The sequence below is a fragment of the Dama dama genome, chromosome 16 (assembly GCF_033118175.1).
Source record: "Dama dama isolate Ldn47 chromosome 16, ASM3311817v1, whole genome shotgun sequence".
NCBI lineage: Eukaryota > Metazoa > Chordata > Mammalia > Artiodactyla > Cervidae > Dama > Dama dama.
This window is the reverse complement of record NC_083696.1, coordinates 8668917-8695864: the sequence shown is the minus strand read 5'-3', so window position 1 is coordinate 8695864 and position 26948 is coordinate 8668917. Positions and strand designations below refer to the sequence as shown.

Below are 26948 nucleotides of genomic sequence, written 5' to 3'. Positions count from 1 at the left end.
CTCCAGTATTCTTGTCTGGAGAATTTCAGGGACAGAGGACCTGGTGGGATACAGTATATGGGGTCACAAAGAGCCCGACTGAGTGACACACACAACCTACAAAATATGGAAGTGTCTTATGTACCCTCTGTGTGTGTGCGGAGCGGCACGCATTGTTCTGGGCACCACTGAGCAAGACATAAAAGATCCAAGATGTTTACTTTGCCTAAAAAGAAACCAGACAGAGTGGAGTGTTCTGGAATGAGGTGAATGCCAAGGAACGTGGCTGAAAGAAAAAGCAAGAATAAAACAGGTTCCCGTTTGTATAAATGCACAGTGTACCTCATCCGTCCATAAGCTGTCCACAGAAACCTCAGGGAAGGAGGCACTTTTCACTGCAGACCCCCTGAAAGCCCGAGTGATGGAGGTGGGAGTGGTGGCCACTATCCTGTGTCCCGTACATCACACAGATTATCTCCTTAAAGCTTCACACAATCCCATGAAACGGTATAATCTGCTTTTGTTTTTAACAGAAAACTAAGTCACAGAGAGGGAAAACTATCAAGATGATCTAAAAATCGTAGACACTTGGCTGAGAGCCCAGGGAGTCTGATCCCCAAACCGATGCTCTTAACACAATGCACGTGTAATTTTTCACTAAAAAACAAGTCCCTGAGGAATTTCTGGTCCCCAGTATTGCTTCATCCACCGGGTCCCATGATTGTTGTCAGACGCGGGCTGGACCTCAGAGGCAAGCCGCTGCCCTCAGGATCCGGGGACCGAGGCTCAGAGCTGGGCGGGAACTCGTCGCGCGGCCCGGGATCTGGTCCCCCACCGCACCTCCCCGAGAGCCCCAGAAGAAACGCACGTGGTCGGCGAGCGCGGAGGTGCTTCCCCGAGTCCCGGGAGGGAGCCCGGCTGATGAAAGGTAGCTCCCAGCTCGGCTCCGACGCGAACCGGCTTCCCTCTGGGCCCGGAGGCGAGCACGGCGGGCGGCTCCTCCCGGTGGGGTGACCGCGCGGGGCCGGCCCGGCCCGGGGGCGGGACTCGGGAGGGCGGCGCGGGCGGCAGGCGGGGCGCGGGCGGCGGTGCCCGGAGGCTGCGGCGCGGTGGGGCTGCGGCGCCCCCGACCTCCCGCGTCCCCGGGGGCGGTGGTGCGGCCGGGTGAGTGTGCGCGGCCCGGGTGAGTGTGCGCGGACGGGTGAGTGTGCGCGGGCCCGGGGCGCGCGCCCCTGTGTCTGCGCGGGCGCGGGCGGCTGCGAGTCCAGATTTCAGCCGCGCGGCTCCCGCGCTGCCGCCTGGGTTCCCCGGTCCTGGCCTGGTGTGGGCGCCGAGGGCCGAGTTTGGGCCCCATTTCTCCCCGTTGTGCGTGGGAGCCGCTCTCCGGCGGCCCTTGTGAGGGGGCGGGGGAGGGGAAGGGGGGCGGGGGGCTGATTTCGGGCGTGGAGGGAGGCCCAGGGGCAGCAGACCCTGGATCAAGACTCAGCTGCCCCAGGCCAAGGCCAGAGGTGGCCGAACATCCCCTGCCCGAATGAGCTCGATTCCCTTGTGGCACCATCCCCCAACCTGGCTCCTTGACCTTGGATGGTTCACTTTCGTTTCTGGGTCTTAATTTTCTCATGTGTAAAATGGAGAGCTTGGAGCCATTGTCTCTGAAGGCTTTTCCACTCCAAAACTTCTGTGACAGACCCTCCATCATGGCCCCTTTTTGGGACTTTCCGGTTTAACAAAACCAAACTTGACTTGTGAAAACTGTAGGATTCCCCCTTCCCCCAACACACACACACACACACACACACACACATCTCACACACACACACCTCAAACACACACACAGACACACACACACACATCACACACACACACACCTCAAACACACAGACACACACACACATCTCACACACACACACACACCTCACACACATACACACACACACACACACACACCTCAAACACACACACACACACACATATCTCAGGGAGGCGCAGGGGGTCTTCTGGGGATACTGGGCACTCTGCAGAAACGGAGATTTTTGCAGAGGCTTGCTACCCAACTTAGAAAGACGGGTAATTGGAAGGTTTGGTTAAATGGAATCAGCAAGGGGAATTAGGAAGCTGGGGAGTGGATGGCCAGTTAGTTGGAGGAACTTCAGGGCTGGGCTCACTCCCTGCCTGTCTCCATCCTGGGGCCTGACCCTCTCTCCCTTGTCCCATTAGGGCTAGTGCAGGGCTGGAGGAGGGTGGCAGCCCAGAACACACTAGTCAGTGATGGGTCAGCACCTGCCCTTGGCTAATCTTGCCAACACCCCTCCTGCCCTCTGCAGCCTCCAGTTTGGATGAGAGGCTATAGGGTGAGAGCGGAGGCCGCCTCGATTGGCCCCATCCTGCCCTCTGGCTTGTACCTCTCCCCACTGGGCAGTTCCTTCTCTCCCTCCACCTTTTCCAAGCCAGGAGCCTCCTTCCCTGCTCTGAGAAGCCTCCAGAAGAAGTCTTCCCTCAGTCCAAGGTGCTGCCGGTTCCCCCTGACTGCCTTCTCTGATCTTTGTCTGTTTCTTGTTTCTCTTTCTCTGAGTTTGTCTTTTCTACCAGATGGTGGTACCCATCAGAGAGGGCCGAACAGGGACTTAAGATTTTATTTCTGGCTTTATAGTCTAGAAAGCACAGGGCCTGGCACTAGAAGATTCTTGGGGAATATCTATGGAGTAAAAATAACGATTGGTATGTTCCGTTTTGCCCTCTGCTGCTCTCAAGCGATTTAAGTTTGAATTCTTTAAGCCTCACAACAACCTCGTTGCCGTGTTCCCATTTACACGTGAAGAAACTGAGGTGATGCAAGTCCCTTGCTCCAGGTCATACACGTGGGAGGTGGCAGGACTGTACAGGTTGCTTTTCTCCATTACACTAAATAGCCTGCAGGTGCGTGACTTCTCCTGGTTGGGACTTTGTGGGAGGCTAATTGGGCCAACTGGGGTGATGGGGATTGCCTCCCAAAGATACTGTCTAGTTGTGGGATTCTGCAGCTAATGAACCTTTCACGCTGTCTGCAAGGCTGTCTGGGCAGCTTAAGCTTGTGGATGGTCCCTTCTGCCTGGAGGAGGGGCAGGGGGCTCCTGGGCCACACAAACGTTTCTGAGACTCCAGTATAGCCTCTCTGGGAAACAGGTTCCTAGCTAGGATGTCCCTGGGTTCCTGGTCTGGAGAATCCAAGGATTCTCTTTGTCCCATAGGCCTAGGACTCCATCGAATGGAGCAGAACCTCGTTTATCGTCAAGTGCAGGGGAGACATCCTTGGGCTGTTGTTTTCATGCCTCTTGGGGGTACCAGGGAAGAGGAAGGAAGTAAGGGGCGATATGATTGACTGATATTCAGCAGTGTTTGGAAGTGCCTACTGTGCGCCAGGCTTGGAGGAGATGGTCCCTGCCCTCCCACAGCTTGACAGCTCAGATGCCAACTCGAATGTGTTGCTAGATCACACCTGGGAAACGCAGTCTCCTTCCACCCACTGTTTTTTAAGGTGGTTTAAGAAAGAGGCTCAGCCATAGCCAGACCTGGGTTCCGAGGTTCAGAGATGTGGGAATGATGGGCTTGGATTCTGGAGCTGGATGGCCTGGTTCATCTGTCCCCTAGCTCCCAGCCACCCCACTTTGGGTGGGTCATGTCACATCTTTGATTCACAGTTCTGTCTCCGAGGAAATGGAAAAAACCTGTGAGGAATTGGGCCTGATGGTGAGCAGGATACTGGATGCCACACTTGTGTTTCTTTGTGTAACCCCACAGCAGCTATGCCGGGCTGGCCTCTCTGCACCCATTTTGCAGGTGAGGTCAGCAAGGCTTGGGGAGCTAAGCACCTTGACAGTGGATGTCCCAGAGCACGTGAGGGTCAAGTGAAGGTTCACATCTAGGTCCTTTGGTGCTGAAGTCCTTGCTCTTTTCTTTTTATAACATTTTGTTGCCTTGTATAAACAAGGCTCCCTGTGATGAGTAGACCTATCCTGTGCTCAGTCAGGAGGGGAAATCCCAGATGCCTGAGAGTGGGGTCTGGTCAGCTCGTGAGTTCCCTGTGGTTCCTGGATGTGTCTGAGCTGGAGAAGATCCAAGACCAGAGGGAAATGCTCAGCCCAGGCCTTGGAGGGTTCTGGCTGCTCCTCTTCATTCCCTCTGACAACGTTCCTTAGCCTGATCAACAAGACCACGGTCCGAGGAAAGACTCTGGGTGGCTCTCCTCAGCCTGGTGATGGCCTTGGCCTTGAGAGTCTGAGGAAGCCGGCCAGCCCAGGACCAGGCCTGAAGTTTTTTCTCATGATGTTGTTTTCTGAAGGCAGATGAAGCTGAGCTGGCTGCTCCAGGATGAACCGCAGCTCTGAGAAGGGGAAGTAGGAGTCCTGCTGGTGCTGCTATGGCGTGTGAACCACACATGGACCCCGGCGGGGCGGCTGGCCCCTTGCCCACCTCCTCCCCTGGCTGGAGCGCCCTGCCTGGCGGAAGCCCTCCTGGCTGGGGGCAAGGTAGGGTCATGACCCTTAATTCCTTCCTCCTCTACCGCCCTGTCCCTGTCTCTAGGAAGCTGAGCTGGACTCAGATAGTATGCTTGGGGAGAGGTGAGTGGAAGGGCACAGAAGTGCCTCAGATAAGGGTGGGCATTTGGGGATGTGTTTCCAGGCATTTCTGTCATTGCTACTTATTCTTCCACTGGATTCCTTAGCTTGCCCTCTGCTAGGATGCTATAGCTTCCTAGCACCTCTCCTCCTTGCCCCTTCCATTGTCTCTTCGTGGCATCTCCGAGGGGTTTTTAAAAATGCACAACCTTCTGTTTCCATTTCTGTGTCAGTGTTTCCCACTGGGCTAAACATGAAGATGGGTCATTCACCAGCTTGCAAGGCCTGCCTCAATGGCTCCTGCTGCCCCTGCCATGCTGCCCTGCCCCAGGGCCTTTGCACCTGCTGTCCGTTTTGTGTGTTCTGCCCCTCCCCCATCTCCTTTCCTCTGCTTTATTCCTTTCATCCTTCAGAGCTCAGTTCAGATATCCCTTCCATGGGGAATCCTCCCCTGATGGCCCAGCCTAAGCCAGACCCTCTGATATATCCCTGCTTCTCCCTGTGGCACTTAGCAGTTTGTAATTAAATTAATTCCCTGTGTAATAACATGTGGAATGTCCAGCTTCCTAAGTAAAATGTAAGCTGCATGAGGGCAGGGGCTCTGCGTTGCTTTGTTCATCGCTGTGTCTGTAGTACCTAGCACACAGCTTGGCCCATAGTCAGTTTAGTTCAGTCGCTCACTCGTGTCCGACTTTTCGCGACCCCATGAACCGCAGCACGCCAGGCCTCCCTGTCCATCACCAACTCCCAGAGTCCACCCAAACCCATGTCCATTGAGTCGGTGATGCCATCCAACCATCTCATCCTCTGTTGTCCCCTTCTCCTCCTGCCCTCAATCTTTCCCAGCATCAGGGTCTTTTCAAATGAGTCAGCTCTCCGCATCAGGTGGCCAAAGTATTGGAGTTTCAGCTTCAACATCAGTCCCTCCAATGAACACCCAGGACTGATCTCCTTTAGGATGGACTGGTTGGATCTCCTTGCAGTCCAAGGGACTCTCAAGAGTCTTCTCCAACACCATAGTTCAAAAGCGTCAATTCTTCTGCGCTCAGCTTTCTTTATAGTCCAACTCTCACATCCATACATGGCTACTGGAAAAACTGTGGCCTTGACTAGGTGGACCTTTGTTGGCAAAGTAATGTCTCTGCTTTTTAATATGCTGTCTAGGTTGGTCATAACTCAGTAAGTATTTTGAATGAATGAATTAATGAATGAATGAGTGGCTGGGCATAGGCAAGTGGAGTTGGCATTTTACATTGTGGCTGGTTTCTTAGATGATTTCAAACTTAAAAACAAGGGTTCCTTTTATGTCTTCTGTTATTAGGAAAGCAATTCACACATACACACAGACCAGTAGAATGAAAGAGAATGGAATAATTTGCCTTCAGCTCTTTGAAGACATTGCTCCACTGGTTTTTGGCAAGCCAGTTCTTGCCCCTTTAAGGAAATAGCTTTCTGTATGTGCACACACGTACACACACATGCACACAGATACACTTGTACACACACATGTTTTTTGGTAGCTTTTCAGATCCTTTTTCTTAGCCTGAGTGTGAAAACAAGGATTTTTAAGTGGAGGAGTTACAGTTCTCACTTTAAGAAACAGATGAGCGAGATTATTGCCAAGAATCCAGGAATTCATGGTTTGAAAGGGAAACAGAGACACCATCACTGTGAAAAGTCTTTGTGTTGCTCGGGCAAACACTGTCCACACAGTGCAGAGAGCCAGGCTGAGGGAGTAGCTCACAGTCTTCAAGCCTGAGGTCCAGATCAGTGTGGGTTTCCCACTGTGTACTGTGCAGTGAAAGGCTGGTCTGAGGCTCCTCTAGCACACATGCCTGCCTTTTCTGTGCTCCTCTTTCTTTTCACTTCTTCTCTCTCTTACTTTCATTTCCCCTGCTACCACCAGGCAAGCTGGTTCTCCTTTCAGAGGCCCTGTTTCCTTTCCCATAGTAATCGTTTTCCACTTTCTAGAGCTCTTGCGGGAGACCCTGGTTCGATTCCTGGATTGGGAAGAGCCCCTGGAGAAGGGATAGGCTACCCACTCCAGTATTCTTGGGCTTCCCTGGTGGCTCAGACGGTAAAGAATCCGCCTGCAATACGGGAGACCTGGGTTTGATCCCTGGGTTGGGAAGATCCCCTGGAGGAGGGCATGGCAAGTATTCTTGCCTGGAGAACCACCCTGGACAGAGGAGCCTGGTGGGCTACAGTCTATGGAGTTGCAAAGTCAGACACAACTGAGTGACTAAGCGCAGGGCTCTTGGAGGATTAAATGGAATCAGGACTCTGACCCTGAGACTGTGCCTGCTGCATAGGAAGGGCTTAGTCCCCGGAAACTATTCATATTTTATTTTATTGTTCTATTTTTATTTCAGCCTTTATCTTCTTTTTATCTGTTTTCCTTCATTTGCTTATTTTAAAATCTAATTGTATAATTTTGCCTTTTCATATTTTATTTTTATGAAATCCTTTCTGGAACAAGGTGTGGGAGGATAAAAACCAATACAACTAAACCAATGTGGCTTTATGGTAACTTAGGCGCTCTGACAAGCTTTTAAATGATGACAACCATAGCAGCCAGTTATTCAGCACCCATTTTACACTAAACGCTGTATTTTCACCATCTTAATTATTTGCAAAATTCTCTGCAGTGGATATCATCATCCTGTAAGGGAATGGCCAGGAATTAAATTGCTTCTTCAAGGTTTTGCTGTTAGTGAGAGGCTCAGTTACAATTTGAACCCTAAACCATCTCGCGTGTGCTTCCCCCACTTCTTTCATACATGAAACATTTATCTAGTACCTGCTGTATACTTGGCACCGAATCCAGCTCAGGGGATTCAGTGATGTGTAAAACCCATGTGGGAGTATGTTGTTTGGATGGAGACAGTGGACTAATTGAGTAAGTCATCTTTAGTGAGCATAAAGGAGAAGGGCAGTGATGGGCAGGTTTATCAGACAGATTTGACCTGACAAGAGTTTAGAGCATCAAGGCAGACTCCCTGGGAAAGGGATTAATGAACTGGAATGCAAATGATGGCTGGAATCCAAGGGAGTGATGCCAGGGGTAGGTGTTCTAGGGAGAGAGAGGGAAGAGCATATGCAAAGGCCCTGGGGTGTGAGAGAACACTGCATGTCCAAGGAACAAAGGAGGCTGGAGCGGCAAGACACAGAATGAGGCAGGAGGCTAGTTCTTCTAAGGACTGCAGGAGTATGGTGAGGAGGTTGGTTTTCTTCAGGGCACTGGGAAGCTATTGGAAGTTACTTTTTTTTTTAAAAAAAAAGATTTATTTGTTTATTTTTGGTTGAGCTTGGGTCTTCCTTGCTGTGAGCAGGCTTTCGCTAGTTGAGGGAATGGGGGCTACTCTCTAGTTGAGGTGCATGGGCTTCTCATTGCAGTGTCTTTTCTTGTTGCAGAGCATGGGCCCTAGGGCATACATGGGCTTCAGTAGTTGCAGCTCACGGCTTAGTTGCTCCACGGCATGTAGGATCTTCCCAGACGAGGGATCGAACCTGAGACCCCTGCATTGGCAGGCAGATTCTTACCCACTGGACTACCAGGGAAGGCCCCTATTGAATAGTTTTACTCAGAGGATTCATATCATTTGATTTGTGCCCTGGCTGCTCTGTGAATGCACTGTAAGAGGAAGAGCAGTTGGAGAAGCCAGTTAGGAGACGGGGGGACAGGGAGAGGGGAAGGGAGCCTGGGAGAGGGTTGTGGCCAAGATGCCGAGGGGTGCATGGAGCTGGGAGAGTTGGCAGGGCCCAGGGATGGACTGGGTGAGGGGGTGGAGGAGTGATTGAGGGGGTGGGCAGGAATCCCCAGGAAGGTAGAGCTTTAAGACTCCAGTATTGCCCAGAGCTGGGGTCTGTGCCAGTAGATAACATGTTTATGGCTTACCCGCTTCAGTCCTGCTCCTCTTCTGAGCAACAGCTACAGAAAATGTGCTGAAATATTCAGCTCCCAGCCTTGAGCGGCTAGACTCTAGTATCCTAGCATCTCAGGGCTCGGCCAGCCCCAGCTTTGTGGAGCTCACTGGTGGCTCCCGGGGCCTCATAGCTGAGGGAAGAGCTCAGTCCTTTCGGACAGAGTTTACTCAGAAGGGGAGTAGGTGTGGCCTCTTTCTGCTGCCTTTCTCCGGGGCCTGAGGGGATTGCCTCACTCTGGCTCCTGGTCTGGCTTCAGTGCAGCGCTGCAGGGCAGGCGTGAGAGGTTGTGATAAGCCTGAGCTGGTGAGCTTTTTGAGGTACGACTTTCATGTAATTTATGCTTTTAAAATGATGAGTGCTGATATCCTGGGGAGGGCTTGCCAATAAGTTGGTGGATTAGTTTTCTGTGGTTATTGTAACAATGACTACTAACAGGGCCTTAGAAAATGCAGTGATCCTCTTACAGCTAGGTAGGTTAGGAGTCTGATCCTGGCCTCATTGAGCTCAGATCATGAGGTCAGCAGGGCTGTGTTAGGAAGCTCCAGGAGAGACTCTGTTTCCTTTTCTTTCCTAGCATCTAAAGGCTGCCTCTACCCCTTGGCTCCTGAAGCCTTCTGCCACTTTAAAGCCAGAGGTGTTCCATCTCTTTGTACCTTTCTTCCATAGTCACAGCCCTCCTGGCTCTTCTGCCGCCTCCCTCTTCCACTTTTAAGGATCCTTGTGATTGCAGTGGACCCCTCCCCAGATTATCTGGGCTTCCCTAGTGGCTTAGAAGGTAAAGAATCTGCCTGCAATGCGGGAGCCTGGAGTTTGATCCCTGGGTCAGGACGATTCCCCTGGAGAAAGGAATGGCTATCCCCTCCAGTATTCTTGCCTGGAGAATCCCATGGACAGAGGAGCTTGGTAGGCTACAGCCCATGGGGTCGCAAAAACTTGGACATCAATCAGCAACTAACATTTTCCACTTCACCCAGATAACCTAGGAATCTTCCTATTTCAGGCCAGCTGATTAGACCCTTACTTTTACCTTCAGCCTTCATTGGAAGGTTTGAGGATGGCAAGTCCTTCCTTGCCATGCGAATGTTCTCAAGGCCGGAGGAGGTGATGCCATCAAGGTCTGGGTTCACCCCAAGTCCTTATTGCTTAGCCAGATGAAGCGTCTGTCTGCTTTCAGAGCTCCGCAATGGCCAGGTCCTCACGGTGCTCCGGATCGACAATACCTGTGCGCCCATCTCATTTGACCTGGGAGCCGCCGAAGAGCAACTGCAGACCTGGGGTATTCAGGTGAGTGCTGACTTTGTTGTATCCTTATTACTTTTTCTCCCATCCACCCATCAATCCACCCATCTGTCTGTCTTATCTATTCTATCATTTCATTATTCGCAACTTTTTTTTTTACTGGTTCATTCATTGTTTTTTTTAAAATTCTATTTATTTTTATTTTTTTTGTCTTATATTGGGGTATAGTCAATTAACAGTGTTGTGATAGTTTCAGATAAACAGTGAAGGGACTCAGCCATACACAAACATGTATCTATCCCACCCCGCCCCAGACTCCCCGCCCACCCAGGCTGTAGCATAATATTGAGCAGCGTTCCATGTGTGTTACAATAGGTCCTTGTTGGTCATCCGTTTTAAACATAGCAGTGGTTCACAGCATTTTTTTTAAGCACCTACCCCATGCTTGAAATGCCAATTAATTCGCTTAATAGATGTGTGTTTGGGGGTGTCCGCCCTGTGCTGGGCGCTTAGCTGCTCCGTGATTACTACAGAGGTGACTAGGTCCCCATGCCTGGGGTCACACACCGGGGTTTCTGTGCAAATGAGAAGACATAGTGCTCGAGGAACACGTGCACTGGCTCTGGCACATAGTAAATGTTCAATAAATTGTGGCTCTTTAAGTTCCCACAGGTGTGGTTCTCACTCTTCTCATATCCTTTAGAGTGATGAGGTCTTGATCGTCACTGCCCAGGATGGATTATTTATGGATAAGGAAGCTACAATGCTAATTTTACCCTGAAGACTTGAGAATTTACTCCTTTAGCACAGAATGGTATTATGGTTTAAAACATTTTAGCACCATTAATGGGAAACGTTCCAAGTTGACAGTGCTCACCCCACCTCAGCAGACAGCTGGTTTTCCTTCCCACGCTTCCTTTCAGCCTTTGTACAAAAGGACATTTTCCTTAAACAGTTGTCTTCAGATGGGGTTTTCTTCACTGGTGAACAGTTTGCATATTGTTCTACCATGCTCCTAAATATCGTCTCTAATGATTAAATTCTGTGTTCTTAAGCAGTCCATTCTCGTAAGACCTTTATGCTCTAGGGCGTTTTGCTTGGGCAGGAAGATGTGAGTTTTCAGTATCTTGGACTGTATTCATAGTTGTTGGTGTAGTTTGATACTGACACTTGTGTATCAGGTGTTCACTTTGGAAGTGGCCCTGGGCTTGTCTAAGCAGATAGTTAGATACACATATCCATCTGAGTAAGAGGACTACTCTGTGCTTAGTCGCTCAGTCACGTCTGATTCTTTGCAGCCCCATGGACTGTAGCCCACTGGGCTACTCTACTCTGTCCATGGGGACTTTCCAGGCAAAATACTGGGGTGGGTTTCCATGCCCTCCTCCAGGGGATCTTCCCAACCCAGAGATCAAACCCAGGTCTTTGGCGTTGCAGGTAGATTATATACCATCTGAGCCACCAGGGAAGCCCCAAGTAAGAGAACAGAAACTCCCAAAGGTGTCCAGATAATATGTATATATATTATACATATATTTACTGTGTAATATATGGGCTTCCCTTGTGGCTCAGCTGGTAAGAATCTGCCTGCAATGTGGGAGACCTAGGTTTGATCCCTGGGTTGGGAAGATCCCCTGGAGAAGGGAAAGGCTACCCACTCCAGTATTCTGGCCTGGAGAGTTCCATGAACTAAGTCCATGGGGTCGCAAAGAGTCGGACATGACTGAGCGACTTTCACTCACTGTGTAATGCATATGTAAGTGTTATATGTGTTATCTTGTTTAATATGCACATCACCTCTGTAAAGTGTACATTTATCACCCTCATTTCCCAGAGGAGGAAAGTGAGGCTCAGAGAAGTGGGTTTCCTTGTTCCAGGTCACGCAGCACATGAGGGGCAGGGCCAAGGTTTGGACCCAGGGCTGGGCAACTCCAGGGCCTGCCCCTTAACCATTAGGCCCTCCTGGGTCTGTTGTGAGGTGCTGAGCCTGGGGTGATGGGGGTCCCTCTCTTGGATGTCCCCCTGGCTCTCGAGCTGTCCCGTCCCCCCAGTAGGGCCTGTCCTTCTCTGACCCTGTGATGCCACTCAGGGCTCCGTGCGCCAGATGCACTCACCCCCCTTCCACGTGATAGCCACGTGAACTGCACACAGCATGCTTGCTGGTGGGAAGACGAGGGGTGTGGTTCTCTGTGGCCGACGAGTCTCTTTCCCTTGGGTGGCTGAACAGGTCCCAGCTGACCAGTACAGGAGCCTGGCTGAGAGCGCCCTTCTAGAGCCCCAAGTGAGGAGATACATCATCTACAACTCGAGGCCCATGCGGCTGGCTTTCGCTCTGGTAAGGAGGGTGGGGTCCCTTCAGACTCTGCTGAATTCAGCGCCATGCCCTGCTGCTGGGGGTGCTGGTGACGGGTTTAGGGGCTGGTGGCCGGGCTGCCTGGGAGAGATCAGTACCCGTGGCCCTGGGTTTGGTGTACGAGGAGGTTTATCGGCGAGAGTTGTTCCCAGCTCCTCATGTAAGCGGTGGAAGGCAGGTTTACTAAGGGCAGAGGCCGGGGCACTGGGAATCTACAGACCCACCCCCGAGGCCCCAGTCTTAGTATCTGGTCTTGTCAAGACCTTTCTGCTCTCTGGGACTTGGTTCTTTTATTGACCTTTATAACAGCCACAGGAGGGAGGTATTATTATCCCCATTTTATGGATAAGGAAACTGAGGTTCAGAGAGGTGCTATAACATGTTAAGTCCACCTAGCATTTAAAGGATCAACATGGGCTTCTGACTCAGATTCATCTCACTCCCAAGCCCTGTCCTTTTCTGTTTTATTTAAAATCAGAGTTAGCAGGAATTTGGAATACCTGTTCTAACCCCTTGCCTCTCCCTCTACTTATGAACAAGGAACAAGGCCTCATTCTCACAGGCCCCCACAGCCCCATTGGTCTCTGCCTGGCACTGTGAGCTCTCTAAATCCGAGGAGGGTGTCTGAAGTGGCCAGAGGGTGCCCCTGGGAGTGGAGCTGCGTCATCCAAGGACAGGTGTCCCTGACCATGCCCTTCCTCTGGCTTCCCACAGGTGTTCTACGTGGTGGTGTGGGCCAACATCTACTCCACCAGCCAGATGTTCGCCCTGGGGGACCACTGGGTGGGCGTGCTGCTCGTGACCCTGGCTGCCATGAGCCTCACCCTGACTCTCGTGCTCATCTTTGAGAGACACCAGAGGAAGGTGAGCCCTCCGCGGACCCCAGCCATGCTCCCTCCAGAGAGGCTGTACCAGCAGGAGAACCCCAAGTCAGACTTTTCTTCCACCTGCTTCAAAGAATTTCCCCAGCTGTGAAACTTTGCCATGGTCCATGTGCCCAGCGACTCAAGGCAGACCAGTCACACGTGTGATCAGGTCCTTTCTGTTTCCCTCTGATCCCTGTGTGTTGTGTTGTGGAAGCGGGCTGTGTTTTGAGAGAGTCTGGGGGTGGCAAGGACGGCCCTCTGAGGCGACTGAGCCCTGTCACACACCTCCCCTGCGTGTGGGGGGACTCCAGCCTGGCGCAGACTCCAACTGGCTCAGTTGCCAGTTGCATCTCGTTTAATCCCAGTAGCGACCTTTGAGGCTGAGAGTGGGTGATCAGGGAGTTTAGGTAACTTGTGCCAATCCCAGTCTGACTGGCAGAGTTGGGGGTTCCAGGCTTGAACCCTCTGATTCCCGACTTCATTCACAAAGGAGATAGATACCCCCTGGCTTAATGTATGGTTTGCTAACTGTCTTCTGCTTCTTCAACATCAGTCTTTTGTTACTGTTGAGCACTTCATTTGTGGTAGATGTCTCTTAAATGCTTTACATACATTAACTCATTGAATCCCCCAGTAAATCTCTGGGTAGAGCCTTTTACGTTCATGTTACAGATGAGGTACTTGAGGTTCCAAAAGGCCCAAGGAGTAGTTCACGGTCATGCTGCTAATAAATGGTAGAGCTGGAATTCAAAGCCAGGAGCTCAGATTCCAAGCCATGTTCAGGACCAATACCCAAGTGCACTGGTGTTCTGTGGCTGTAACAGATAACCAAAAATGTAGTGGCTTAGAACAGTGTTTTGTTTTACAGTTCCGTAGTTTAAAAGTTTTGACAGGGCAGGGCTGTCTCTTCTCTAGAACCTCTAGTGGGGAATCTGTTTCTTTGTCTTTTCTAGCTCTGGAGGCCTTCTGCATTTCTTGGCTCGTGGCCCCTTCCTCCATCTTCAGAGCCAGCAGTGGTGGATTGAGTCCTTCTCACATTCTTGACTCTGAGTCTTCTCCCTCCCTCTTCCACTTTTAAGGCCCCTTGTGATGACTTTAGGGCTTCCCCGGTAGCTCAGATGATAAAGAATTTGCCTGTAACGCAGGAGACTCTCAGGTTTGATCGCTGGGTCTTTGGGCTGTCTAGGTAATCTGGGCCAGTCTTCCTATTTTAAGGCTAACTCTTTAGCATCATTAATTCCATCTACCACCTTAATTCCTCCATGTCACATAGCATAAATTCACAGACTCTGTGCGGTAGGATTTAAGCAGCCTTCGGAGGTCATTATTCTGCCTACCACACCTCCACCATCTTTCTTTCTTCTTCTTTTTTTAAAAAAAATATTTGTTTATTTTGGCTGTGCTGGGTCTTCGTTGCTCCACGTGGCTTTCTCCAGTTGCAGCGAGCAGGGGCTGCTGTCTAGTTGCGGTGCACAGGTTCTCATTGTGTGGCTTCTCGATGCAGAGCACGGGCTCTAAGTCTGGGCTCAGTAGATGTGGTGCCTGGGTTTAGTTGCCTCGCAGCATGTGGGATCATCCCGGAGCAGAGCTCAAACCCATGTCCCCTGCATTGGCAAGGGGGTTCTGAACCCCTGGATCACTAGCAAAACCCCTCCACTGTTCTCCTAGCTACTTTAGGAAGCTCCCCAGCCCCTGGCACAGAGCTGGACTTTGAGACCTTTAGTAAATACTCTGCTCTTGCCTGACTCAGGAGGAGAGGGCGGGCTGTGAGGAAATGTGGCCAGGGTCTGGGGTATGAATTCCATTTAGCTCCTGTGCTCACAGGGACGGATAGGAACTTTATGGTTCAATCATTCTGAAAGGATCTTTGTTGAGCTTCGAGATGAGGCTGACAAAATAATGCTGCCCTTGGGCTCCGTTAATGCTTTCATGGTCTTGTGTTGGGCCTATAAAAAATAAATTGAACTGGCTGCTTTTGCAACAAGAACCTTCTCTTGGGGAGGGGGAAAGTGCTAAGTGTTCTGCTTTATCAGGAGCAAGAAAAATATCTGGCACCTGGCAGGTGCTTCAGGGAGGCGGTTCAGGGGAGGCCTGCTGTGGGTTTCTGCCTCCTTCCTCCGTTTCTTCCCTATTCAGCTGGTATTTATGAAGGCTCAGCAAGTGCTAGGGGATGTGCTGGGCATGGGGCAGAGAGATGAACAAAACTGTTTTTACTCGTAGGTGCAGCATGGAGGCCCCAGGTATAGAATGGCCCTTCTGTCATACTGTTTTTCGATCCTCCAGGATCCTTCACTTTCTAATATGGCCATGATTTAATGAGCACTAATTATGTGTTCTGTATTTGGGGCCTGATATCTATGCCCAAAAACCTGATAAGAAGGCAGGATTCCCCTACCATTTGCTAGCCCTACAACCTGGGGTGACTTATTGCTTAACCTCTTGGGGCTTTAGTTTTCTCATCTGTAAAATGGGATAATAATTGTAGCTCCTCATAGGATTGCTGGGAGAACTAAATGATGTAATACATGCAGCGTGCTTGTAATCCTGCTTGTGTGTGTGTGTGTGCATTAGTTGATCAGTTATGTCCAACTCTTTGTGAGACAATGGACTGTAGCCCACCAGGCTCCTCTGTCCATGGAATTCTCCAGGCAAGAATACTGGAATGAGTTGCCATCCGCTTCTCCAGGGGATCTTCCCAACCCAGGGATTGAACCTGGGTCTCCCACGTTGCAGGCAGATTCTTTACCGTCTGAGCCGCCAGGAGAGCCCATAATCCTACTTGGTATTGCATAAAGTATTAACTCTTCACTAGTGGGGAAACCGAAGCTCAGAGAGGTTAAGTAACTGGTCTGTGGTCACACAGCCTTCCTTATGTCTTCCTTTGAGCCTCAGTTCAAGGACTTCTTTCTTCTCAAATCCCTTGTCCCTCAAGGCGGTGCAGATCCCCCTCCCTGACCGTTGTCACTCTTACTGTTTGTGTTCAACCTGCATCACACAGTGTCCTTGAGAGCTTCAGCATTTGTACACACTGCCTTGGTTTCCGCCTGTTTGGGAGAGGCGGGAGCCTTTCCCATCCCCTCCTCCTGCAGATACCTGTGGCACATGACGGTGTCCTGGGCACTGGGTGAAGTGCTTCACACACAGTCTCAATTCAATCTCACCACCTTCCTCAGAGCTGGGGACACTTTTTATCCTTATTCAGACCTGAAGAAAGTGAGACTCAGAGAAGGGACACAGTTGGCCAGGACCACACTGCCCAGAAGTAGCGGAGTTGGGCTTCACCCCAGACTTGCTGACACTGCTGAATTTATTGTCCCAACAACCCCACAGACTTGTATAGGGGAGACATTGGCTGTGTCTTAAAGGCCAAGATTGTCCCGTGCTGTCTCAGGCTGGGACAGTGTGCAGTTATTACCCGGGCCCAGGAGCGCCCCGACAACATGAAGTTCAGGCCGCGAGGCTGGCGTTTGTCTTCTAGGCCAACACCAACACAGACCTCAGGCTGACAGCTGCCAATGGAGCCCTCCTGAGACACCGGGTGCTGCTGGGGGTGACGGACACGGTGGAAGGTTGCCAGAGTGTGATTCAGGTACCGCGTCACCGAGCGACCCCTCCTGTGGGAGCTTTGAGGCCGGGCTCCCCCGGCCTGTGCAGTGGCTGCCCGGGTCTGCAGCCCTTCCTTCCTCCCTGCTCCTGTGTTCCCTTCTGGAGACACCTCTTGGGGCGGTCAGCAGCAGCCTAGAACCTCCACGAGGCAGGGCTGGAAGGACAGCTTGAAAGAAGCCAAGCCACATTCTGCATTCAACATTTATTCGCCAGAGAGATAGGTCCTCCCCTGCTTCAAGGCCTCAGTGCTCAGATGAGGTCCCTGGAGAGGCAGGTCAGACCCTGAAGGCCTTCCTAGCTTGCTTGTTTCTCTGGCTCCAGGGAAATGCGAGATCTGAAGCGACTGGAAGGAGGTCACGCAGCGAGTCTGGGACACAGCTGGGCTGGATGAGGCTCAGGGCTCCTGATCCTGGCTGGGCTCTGCCAGTGGGATTGGTGCATCTCCTCAGTCAGCGTCACACCTGCATCTCACCCAGTGGGTGCCCGGGGTGGGGGTACAGGTGGTCTTTGGTAGGAGGCCCATTGGGCGCGTGACCTGTACATCCCCAAAATATTTACTGAGAGCCCACATAGTGCCAGGCACTGTTCTAGGTACTGAGGCTGCGGCAGAGAACAGACACAGGCAGATCCTGAGTTTACGGAGCATGCCCGAGATGGTGTAGGATGCAAAGGGATCTTGCTTGACACCAAGGGTGAACTTGATCACTAGACTACTGGTAGGTCAAGCGTGATAGTGTAGATCAGGAGCTTCTTGAATCTGGGGGTCCTTTCAGCCTCATTTATCTCTAAATCCTCTTTTATCATTTGGTACAGAGGAGCGACTTGGCAAGTGTTAGTTGAATGTATGGCTGGCTGGCTGGATTGACTAAGGAGTGGATACATCTTTTAAAAAACTGGGTTCTTTCAGTTGCAAAGTAGCACGTTGAGATGGGGTGATATAATATCTTGGATTCTTTTGGGGGGATGTGGGGCATGGAGGGGTCCAGGATGAGGAATGGGTGGGGGTAGAGATGAAACAAGAGTAGCATAAAGAGATAATCACTGAACCAAGATGACGCGTAACTGGGAGTTAATGACTTCCTGTGCTCTCCTTCTGTGTATATATGTTGGAAAATTTCATGATAAAAAGTAAAAAAGAAATCTATTTAAAAAGTATTCCCTTGGGGATGAGGTAGTGGGAGAGGTGTGACCTTGGGTCTCACTGGGAAGAGGGAGGCCCCCGATCTAGAGGAGCTGGTCTGTGGACAGGGGTATGAGGCAGGCGCCACTGGTTTCTTGCAGAACTTGGGTAGTAATGTGTGAACATGGAGGATTCCCACCTGGCTGAGTTTAACCTGGCCTCTTGAGGACTGTGGAGGTGGAGGTGGAAGGGGAGGTGATGGCGAGGGGCAGGCAGACTTCTTAACCTCTCCTAGCCCCAGAGTCCCCAAGTTGATTACCTCTGACCTGGCCACGGACAGTAGAGGTGATAGCTCTGAAGGGTTTCACTCGTTTGATTTTTGGGTTCCAGACCGAAGGGCATCCCAACCACTGTGGATAGTGGGGGTACATACATGTGTTCATCCCAGGTGGATATGTGATATCCAGGATGGTCCACAGTTTATCCGGGATGTTCAGTGACTTGAGAGAGATGGGACTTCAGCTGTTCAGGACAGTGTTTGACATTTTCCAAATTTTTCATACAAAACCATTTGTCTGCCAGTCATCCAAAGGGGATCTGCCATGTAGGGGAACTCTGAGACACAGCAGAATGGCTCCCGTCTGAGACCAGGGTGAATCTGCTCATACCCAGAAGGGCGGGCCTGTGGGGAGGAGGCAGGCGGTGAGGTCTGGCTTGGGGATGGAGAGTTCGAGGTCGGGCGGGCTTTGTCCTCTGTGATCACGACTGCTTCTGTCCCCAGCTCTGGTTTGTCTATTTCGACCTGGAGACATGTGTGCAGTTTTTGTCCGATCACATTCAAGAGATGAAGATGAGCCAAGAGGTAAGATACCTTGAGTGAAAAACAAAAGAAGAAAATAAACCAGGAGGCTAAATTGTACAGATTGCATTATCTTGGTGTTGGAAAAATGTCTAAGGAACAGGTTACTTGGAAGGAAGAATACCTCTGTGGAATCATGGCTGTTTTTTTTTTTTTTCATGGCTGTTTTTGCCTAGGGAATAATGGCCATTTTCCTCTTCCTTTCTAACTAGTTGCATTTGCCACATTTCTTATAGTGAATATTTAATTATAATTATAGTAATAAATAACAATAGATTTCATTTATCACAACAACAACGATAAATATTCTGGCAGAGGAAAATACCATATATTTAGGTGACTATCCCTTGTTTAGAATCTTCAGTGTTTTGAGGAAGAACAGGGAGATTTTGCTTCACCTACACAGAAGCAGAAACGGAGGCTCTGAGAAGGCCCAGAGCCAGCTGGATATGCTGGATTCGGAGCCCAGTCCTCCCATCCTTGAGCCCTGTGCTTCTGATGGTATTTTTGCAGGAATTATCTGATCTCTCCAATGTGGCTCAGCTCCAGGGTCTCCTGAGGTCGGCATCTGAATCTGTAGATGGTCCATCTATCCTCTGTGGGTCTGATGCTTGGCTAGCCACCCGGCCTCCTATGTCCACCCAACTGAGGATACCACCCAGCCCTTCTCTGCTTCCTTTGCAGTCCTTGCTGAGAAGCAGATTGAGCCAGCTGTGTGTTGTCATGGAGACTGGGGTGAGCCCCACAGCCGATGAGGGGCCGGAGAACCTGCTAGAGGAAGCTCCGCTCCTGCCCAACCGTCCAGGTTCCGCGGAGAAGCCGCTCATGCAGACTGAACTTCGCCAGCTTGTTCCTGAGGCCGAGCCGGAGGTAATAGGCACCTGGGCCAGTCAGGGCCTCCCTCCTTCACCGGGTGTTTGCATAGAGTTCGTGCATGGCTCTCAAGTTCTACTGTAGATTCCTGGGGACATGCCTTTACCGAGTTGGTGGGGACCATACACCTCTTCTAGCCTACTAGTTTTTTAATATTTTTTTCCTCACCACAGCAGTTTAAAAGATAGCTTAGAGGAATATAAATATAAATTTTTAAATATAAAATACTTACCGGGTACCCCCCGCCCCCATTTCAAAAGCATCTTGGTATTTTTTTGTATAGTTCCATGGGATGTGTAGTTGTGTGTCAATGGATGGTAAGCACACCTCAACATGAGTATGTTGATAAATATTTGGGTCATTTTAAAATCTATCAACCAATCTATCATCAATTTATCTATCTCCTTAAATTGCAGTTGGATATTGAAATCTTATGTGCATCTCTGTTGAATTCCATTTCCTCCTGCTCCAGAGTTCTATTGGGTCCTGCTAGCTAAGCTGTTTGTTTGGCATGGCTAAGAGCTGGTAGACCAGAAGTCTGGTAATGTGGTTTGCAGCTTGTGGAACCCCCTTCTCACCAGGAGGACAGACGGTTTGGATGACTTGCAGCGAGGGTTATCTCCAGCAGGGTGTGATACAGGCAAACACTTGCCTTTGGTTTTTTGCCAATAGATTTGGAGATGAAAAGTCCAGCCCAGTCCAGACTTTCCCTTTTGCATGGATGGGGAGTGGGGAGCCTGCAAATAGGACCAATATGAGAGAAAATGATAAATACATTAATCTCTTCAAAGAGCTGAAAATATAAGGTCACATTCTTTCTTGTGCATGCATGTCTGGGTTTATGTGAAATAGCCTATTAACTATGATGGGTCTTTTAAATGATTTTTTTCAAATTCATTCAAACCAATACTAATACAATTTCCTGTCATGAATATCAAGTGTGTGCACATGTTTTTAAAGTAGCTGCCCTTACAACGTAGTGAGGGAAAATACAATCGATGTCCAAGTCTCAGCCTGGTCCAGACTGTCATATTTCAGGAGGAACCCAGTGTGTGTGAAAGGCAGATAAATAGTTATAATGACCTCTTACATTTTTATAGATTTTTTTCATGCATAAAATTCTTTAGCATTTCCTCTGAAATATGGGTTATTTTCCCTTTTTTCGTGTTGGGTGAAATGGACTTCCAGGGGGTCAGCTGACTTACCCAAGGTCACATAACAAGGGAGAATATGGCAGAATCCAAGGTGGAAACCAGCCTATGATTTCAGGAGGCAAATTTTCTTGTTGAGTTTCTTTGCTTATGTTAATCAATTTTAAAGTAAATGGATGCAAAGCTCAATCTGAATTAGTAAGTGGTAGGCTATTTGATGTTTTCAGCATTTTTCTAGCACAAAGGATAACTCTAAGGAAACATTGCTCTAACAGCTAGATTCTGTTTTTTAAATAATGATAATGATAGTGATATTGATGGCATTTATTGAGTACTGCACACTGGGCTTTCTTTCCATAAGTTCCTTTAATAAATCCTCACTCTAGCACAAACAGAAAGATGTTTCGATTTTTTGTTTTTTGCTGCTGAGGAAATGGCTCAGCAACGTGAAGTGACTTGTTCCCGGTCTGTCCCAGGGTAGCTGAGCGGATATTCCCACTTGGCCCTTTTAATTCAAAAGCCTATTCTTGATGCCTAACTGTACCGACATAAACAGCCTGGGTGTAACCCACACCTTACTGCATTACCTTCAGACACTGCAGGTGAAAGATCTCTGAAAGCGGAAAATAAATATAAAATTTTAGATATAAAATACTTATTAGGTCCCCCCCCCATTTAAAAAATATCTTGGTATTTTTTTTGGGTAGTTCCATGGGATGTGTAGTTGTGTGTTAGTAGATGGTAAGCCTGCCTAAACATGAACATGTTGATAAGTATTTGGGTCTTTTTAAAATCTGTTTATCAGGCAGTCTGTCATGAATCTATCTTCTTAAATTGCAGTTGGATATTGAAATCTTACGTGCATCTCTGCTGAATTCCATTTCCTCCTGCTCCAAAGTTTTATTGGGTCCTACCACCTAAGCTGTGTTGCATGTAAGGAGCTAGAGCATCTTCCCTGGAATCCCAGTTGCCAGACAGGTGGATGGAACTTTGGAGACCAATTGTGTTAATAAGAACATGCAGTAAACACAAGTTTTCCAATTCTTTTTTTTTTACTTAAATTTTTTTTCCACTGCAATGAAATATACCTAATATTAAATTTCCCACCGTAACTCTTTTTTAGTGTGTGAGTCAAGGGCATTTAAGTACATTCACATTGTTGTGCAACTATCACTACATCCTCCTGCAAAACCTTTTTATCTTCATTGTTCATCATTGAAACCACATACCTGTTAAATACAAACTCTCTTACCTTCCCCAGCCCCTGGGAACCACCATTCTACTTTCTGTCTCTATGAATTTGTTGCTCTGTGTGCATGCTCAGTGGTAAAAAATCTGCCTGCAATGCAGGAGACCTGAGTTCAATCCCTGGGTCGGGAAGATCCCCTGGAGAAGGACATGGTGACCTACCCTAGTATTCTCGCCTGGAGAATTCCACGGGCAGTGAAGCCTGGTGGGCTGCAGTCCGTAGGGTCGGACATGACTGAGCGACTAACACGCACATGCACACGCACACACATGTGCTCAGTCACTCAATCTTGTCCGACTCTTTGCGACCCCGTGGACTGTAGCCCACCGGGCTCCTCTGTCTATGGCATTTTCTAGGCAAGAATTCTGGAGTGCATTGTCATTTCTTTCTCCAAGGGCTCTTCCTGACTCAGGGACTGAACCTGGGTCTCCTGCATTAGCAGATGGACTCTTTACCACTGAGCCGCCTGGGCTTCCTGAACTTATTGCCGTATGTGCCTCTTTTAAATGGAATCGTACCGTGTTTGTCTTGTGTCAGATCCTGTGTACACACACCTCTGCTTGAAGAGGTCTTTGGCCTCAGCCAGCAAACCGGCAAACAAAAGCAAATATGTGAACAGGGTGAAATGATGCATTGTAGTTTGTTGGAGAGAAACCCGCTCCTCTCACATGCATGGGGGCAGGAAGTGAAGGCAGGTTCTCAGTGGGACGGCGACGGTGTCCTTGTACTTTTAGGCTCAGCTTTTTTAGCCCCTAAATATCCAACTGAGTCAGGCCCTAAACCCCACTGTCCCTGGATCAGAGCATCCTTTATTTTCCCTAGGGGGCTCACAGAGCATAGAAGAGAGAGGTGTGATCTGGCAGCCTTGATAAGCACTTTTAATATAGGAGCACTAGTCTGAAGTAACACAGCAGGTACTACTGTGTGTAAACTGAAGAATCTGCCGTCACAGGGGTGTTCTCCCAGCCCTGCTTCCGTTTACTGGTGAGTCTCTTCAGGTGCATTACCTTGACCTCGTGTACTTTACAAAATCACTTGAAACTGGAAGAAGAGAAAAAGAGACTGTCTCTATGTGTGTGTGTGCGGTTGGCTGGTAGAAGCTAATGGTAATTTCTCTAGTGCTCCCTAGCTTTTTTGTGCATGAAAGTGAAAGTGAAGCTGCTCAGTCGTGTCCGACTCTTTGCAACCCCGTGGACTGTAACCTGCCAGGTTCCTCCATCCATGGGATTTTCTAGGCAAGAGGACTGGAGTGGGTTGCCATTTCCTCCTCCAGGGGATTTTCCCCATCCAGGGATTGAACCCAGGTCTCCTACGTTGCAGGCAGATGCTTTACCGTCTGAGCCGCTAGGGAAGCTTTTTTGTGCATATTATCACCTATTAGCAGTTAGGTTACCCACCTTGGAGATGAGGAAATGGAGACTGCAGTAGCCCCACAGAGCTTGAGAGCGGGAGTTGCGGACCCGTTCAGGCATCTGCAAGAGCCCCGGCTGAGGGCCTGGCCGGGTCCTTCTTAGCGAGTATCACGGCTGGACCAGCGTCAAAGCCAAGCACCACCTGGCTTTCTCCTCACTCTCTAGAGACCTCTCTGTGGCCCTCACTCTGCTTCCCTGCCTCTTCCAGGAGATGGCCCAGCAGCTTCTGGCAGTGTTTGGCGGCTACTACATCCGGCTCCTCGTGACCTCTCAGCTTCCCCAGGACCTGGGGACACGGCACACGGACTCTCCAAGGATTCCATGCCCCTGCCAGCTCATAGAAGCCTACATCCTGGGCACGGGGTGCTGCCCATTCCTGACCAGGTGACCTCGGAACGGAGGTACTCCTCTTCCCCCAGGACTGAAGGTGAGAGGTCAGGGAGGCCTCGGAGCTCCAGGGTGGCTGATGGCGAGGCCTCGGTGAGGGGAGCAGCGTCTGGGGTGCCCTGAGGCTGTCAGTCACGTCAGCACTGGGGATCCGGTGTTCCCTCCAGGACCCTGCACCAAAATGGCTTGTCGACAGCCCACGCTGACCTCTGGCCTTTGCAGAAGCTGATGGTCCCACTCTGAGCTACTTTCTGTGCTGCTTAGACCCATTGGCGTGAGTGGAAGAGGCCCCTTGCCCATCACTTTCATTGTCTGGTGATCCCCGAAAATGTGAAGATGACCAGATGGGGCTGAAAGTGGGCCCAAAGCTTGGTCTCAGGCGATACTCCGGTCCTCACCCGCTTTGTGTCAGATGGAGACTCAGGGAGGACTCTGTTCTGAGTGGCATTGCCTTGAGCCCCTTAAATTATAAGATGCCCCCTTCCAATATGAAGCAAAGAAGTAAATTCCCAGAGTGTTCTCCACTTTTAAGTTGCTCTTGCCCTACATTTTCTGAAAAGTGACGTCACTTGGGCTTGCTGCTAGCATGCAGGCCTTCAGGAGACAGAAGGAAGGAAGGAACAGCATGTAACTACTACTGAGAAGATTTGGAAGAGACTGATCCTGTCTATCAGAGGACTTACTCTGTTCCAAGGCACGCATGCCTGTGGGTGTGTCTCATACCGCAGACGGAGAGTGGCGGTCCTGTTCCCTAACACTAACGCTGTCCTGCAGTGAAGCAGAATCTGCCCCTCGTGGAATTCCATGAAGAGCTCAGAGGCTGCCAGGCGCTCTGCTGCTGAAAAAATATGAAGACCCACTGTTCCCTGGGCCCAAATCTAAAGACCCTCGCCTGGCATTTAAAGGCTCCCCAGTGCCGAAGACCTGGCCATCATCTGCAATTTTGGCTTCATCGCCCATAAAAGTCCTTAATAGGTTGAAACTGTTTCCTGAACTGACATAGCTATTCTTTTGCATCTGTTGGATTCCCATGCATGCTTTTTTAAAAAAAAGATGTTTTAAAATTGAGGTATAGTTGATGTAAGATGTACTAGGTAAGTTTCAGGTGTACAATGTAGTGATTCCTCATTTTTAAAGGTTATGCTCCATTTATAGTTATTATAAAATATTGGCTATATTCCCTGTGTTGTATATCTTTGTAGCTTATTTATTTTATACATGGGAGTCTGTACCTTCGTCCCCTCCTCCATATTGCCCCTCCTTCTTGCATGCTTTAAAGCCTAGCTGTCCTTACCCCTCCTTCAGGAAGCCTTCCAACATCTCTGCCACTTCTATTTTTTTATTTTTTAAAATTACCTCTTTAATCTATTAATCCAGATCATCTCACCTAGGTTTTTTTGGCCACACCACAGGACTTGCATATCTTAGTTCCCTGACCAGGGCTTGAAACCAGGCCCTTGGCTGTGAAAGCACTGGGTTCTAACCACTGGGCATCCGGGGAATTCCTGACTCTGCCTCCCTTATATTCTCTCTCTCTTTTTAAGAAATTACTATTATTATTTTGCATTTTGGCTGTGTCACATGGCATGCTGGATGGTTCCCTTCCCAGGGACTAAACCCGGGCCTCTGCAGTGTAAGTTCCAGATTCAACCACTGGGCCACCCAGGAATTCCCTCCTTTGAGCTCTTGATGTAGCTGCTGCCTTTACTGCCATTTTATGTTATTGATTCTGTTTTCCTGTGCACAGACGATAAACCCCTCAAGGACAAAGACATACTTTTTGTGTATGACCTAGACCTGCTAAGGAAAAAAAAATTCCTGTGGATTGAGTGCTTGTCATCTCGATAGTAGCTTTTGCAAAACACTCTCTGTACTCAGTTTAGTGATGGGTAGAGTTGGCACAGACTGGGGTTCTGGTCTTGAATTGCCACTTTTAGCTATGTAATTTTTGGCTGGTCCTCAGTTTATGCATCTGTATAATGGGTAGCTTGGGTTTTTCTTTTTTTTAACTGGCCCTTTCAAAGTCAAATGTCTGGAAAGTTCCCGCATTTTCTGTTCCATTCTTGCCCTTGGCCTTTCTGTCTGTTATGCCTTTATCTACATGTAGAAAGGTTCTATAGCCCCACACAGATGAGGTGCCCCAGACTTGATAATCATTTGGATGGGGTTGCAGGAGACCTGGATTCTCATCCTAGATCTGCTTCTTCTTAGCAGTGTGACCTTGGCTAGGTTAACCTCTCTGAATGTCAGTTCACCCTATAAATGACTCTAGTGAACATGAAATGTAATTATGTGGCTGACTTACCATGTAAGAGATGAATCTGACTGTTCATTTTCTCTGGGCCAGAGAAGAGAAAGCATGAGCATAGACCAGCTCTCAGAAATGGCTGTTTTAAGCATTTCTCTTTGGCCGATGCTGTGGCCTGCTTTGCTTAATGAGATTTATTCATAAAAGTGATCACTGCCTTCTTCCACCTGTCACAGAGGAAGTGTGGGCTGTGAATGTGATCAGTAGAAGCCCATGTTTATCATCCAACCACAAAGCCCTGGTAAGTATAATAATAGAGAATAAAAATGTGTGTGTTTTGAGAAAACAGCAGTTTCTCCTTAAAGGGCCTTTGATGAGTTCTCTCCTGCCTTTCCCTCTCTGTAGAGTTTCTGGTGGTCTCACTGGGCAGATGGACCATTCAGGTATGCCCACAAGATACGTTTCTTTGCATTCAAGCCTCGGTTTCTTCTTTTAGAAAGTTCTGTGATCTCTGTCTTGCCTAGACCTTACAGGGTTGCTGTGAAGATGAGATTCCATAAAGGAACGCGTGGGCTGGGTTAATGATAAAGGCTCTGGGTTAATGATGAGTATGGTGCTGTTGAAGATGGTGCTCTGTTGTGAAGTGGGAGTGGAGGGCTTGGATTCCAGAGCCACAAATCCAAGGACTGCCACTTTAGGGGAGGTGCCTCCCATCCTTGGGTCTCAGTCGTCAAGGGTGGAGTGGGGATAAGTGTGCCTACCTGGCAACTGATTGTGAAGATTAAATGATAGGAAAAATACTGTAAAGTGCTTACAACTGTGAGTTGCAAACTTGAGTAAAATCTCAATAAATTGTGGCTGTCATCGTTATTTTTTATCTCTCACTATGTCTTGTGTGCTGTAGGCGCCCCAGGTATGTTTTTGTGGGTGATGAAGTTGATTAACAGTTTTTTCATTCTGCATCGGAGCTCAGCTGCCCCAGCACTGTGAGGTGTACTTATGTGAATAAAGAGTCCAGTCTGATCTCTCTGAAATTCAGTACCGGAAGAAGCCTAGCAGGGTTTTAAGAACAAGCTGGTTGGAG

The 26948-nt window shown here is 49.3% G+C and overlaps 1 protein-coding gene across 7 annotated transcripts; it reads left to right on the top strand.

Annotated features, from left to right (window-relative positions):
• The first annotated feature begins 715 nt into the window (after nucleotides 1-715).
• TMEM268 (transmembrane protein 268) lies at nucleotides 716-26721 on the top strand. 7 transcript variants are annotated; one of them, XR_009696349.1, is made up of 10 exons: nucleotides 716-907; nucleotides 4298-4484; nucleotides 9676-9785; nucleotides 11968-12075; nucleotides 12808-12957; nucleotides 16438-16548; nucleotides 18467-18547; nucleotides 19229-19414; nucleotides 23438-26165; nucleotides 26270-26721. XR_009696349.1 is itself a non-coding variant. In XM_061163334.1 (10 exons), the coding sequence occupies exons 2-9, from the start codon at nucleotides 4376-4378 to the stop codon at nucleotides 23615-23617; spliced, it is 1035 nt and encodes a 344-aa protein (XP_061019317.1). In that variant the 5' UTR covers nucleotides 716-907; nucleotides 4298-4375; the 3' UTR covers nucleotides 23618-23656; nucleotides 23784-26721. The 7 variants fall into 7 exon arrangements, 6 of the variants coding, with proteins under 6 accessions (XP_061019317.1, XP_061019312.1, XP_061019313.1 ...); XM_061163334.1 differs by having other exon boundaries at nucleotides 23438-23656; nucleotides 23784-26721; XM_061163329.1 differs by having other exon boundaries at nucleotides 23438-26721.
• Nucleotides 26722-26948: the final 227 nt, after the last annotated feature.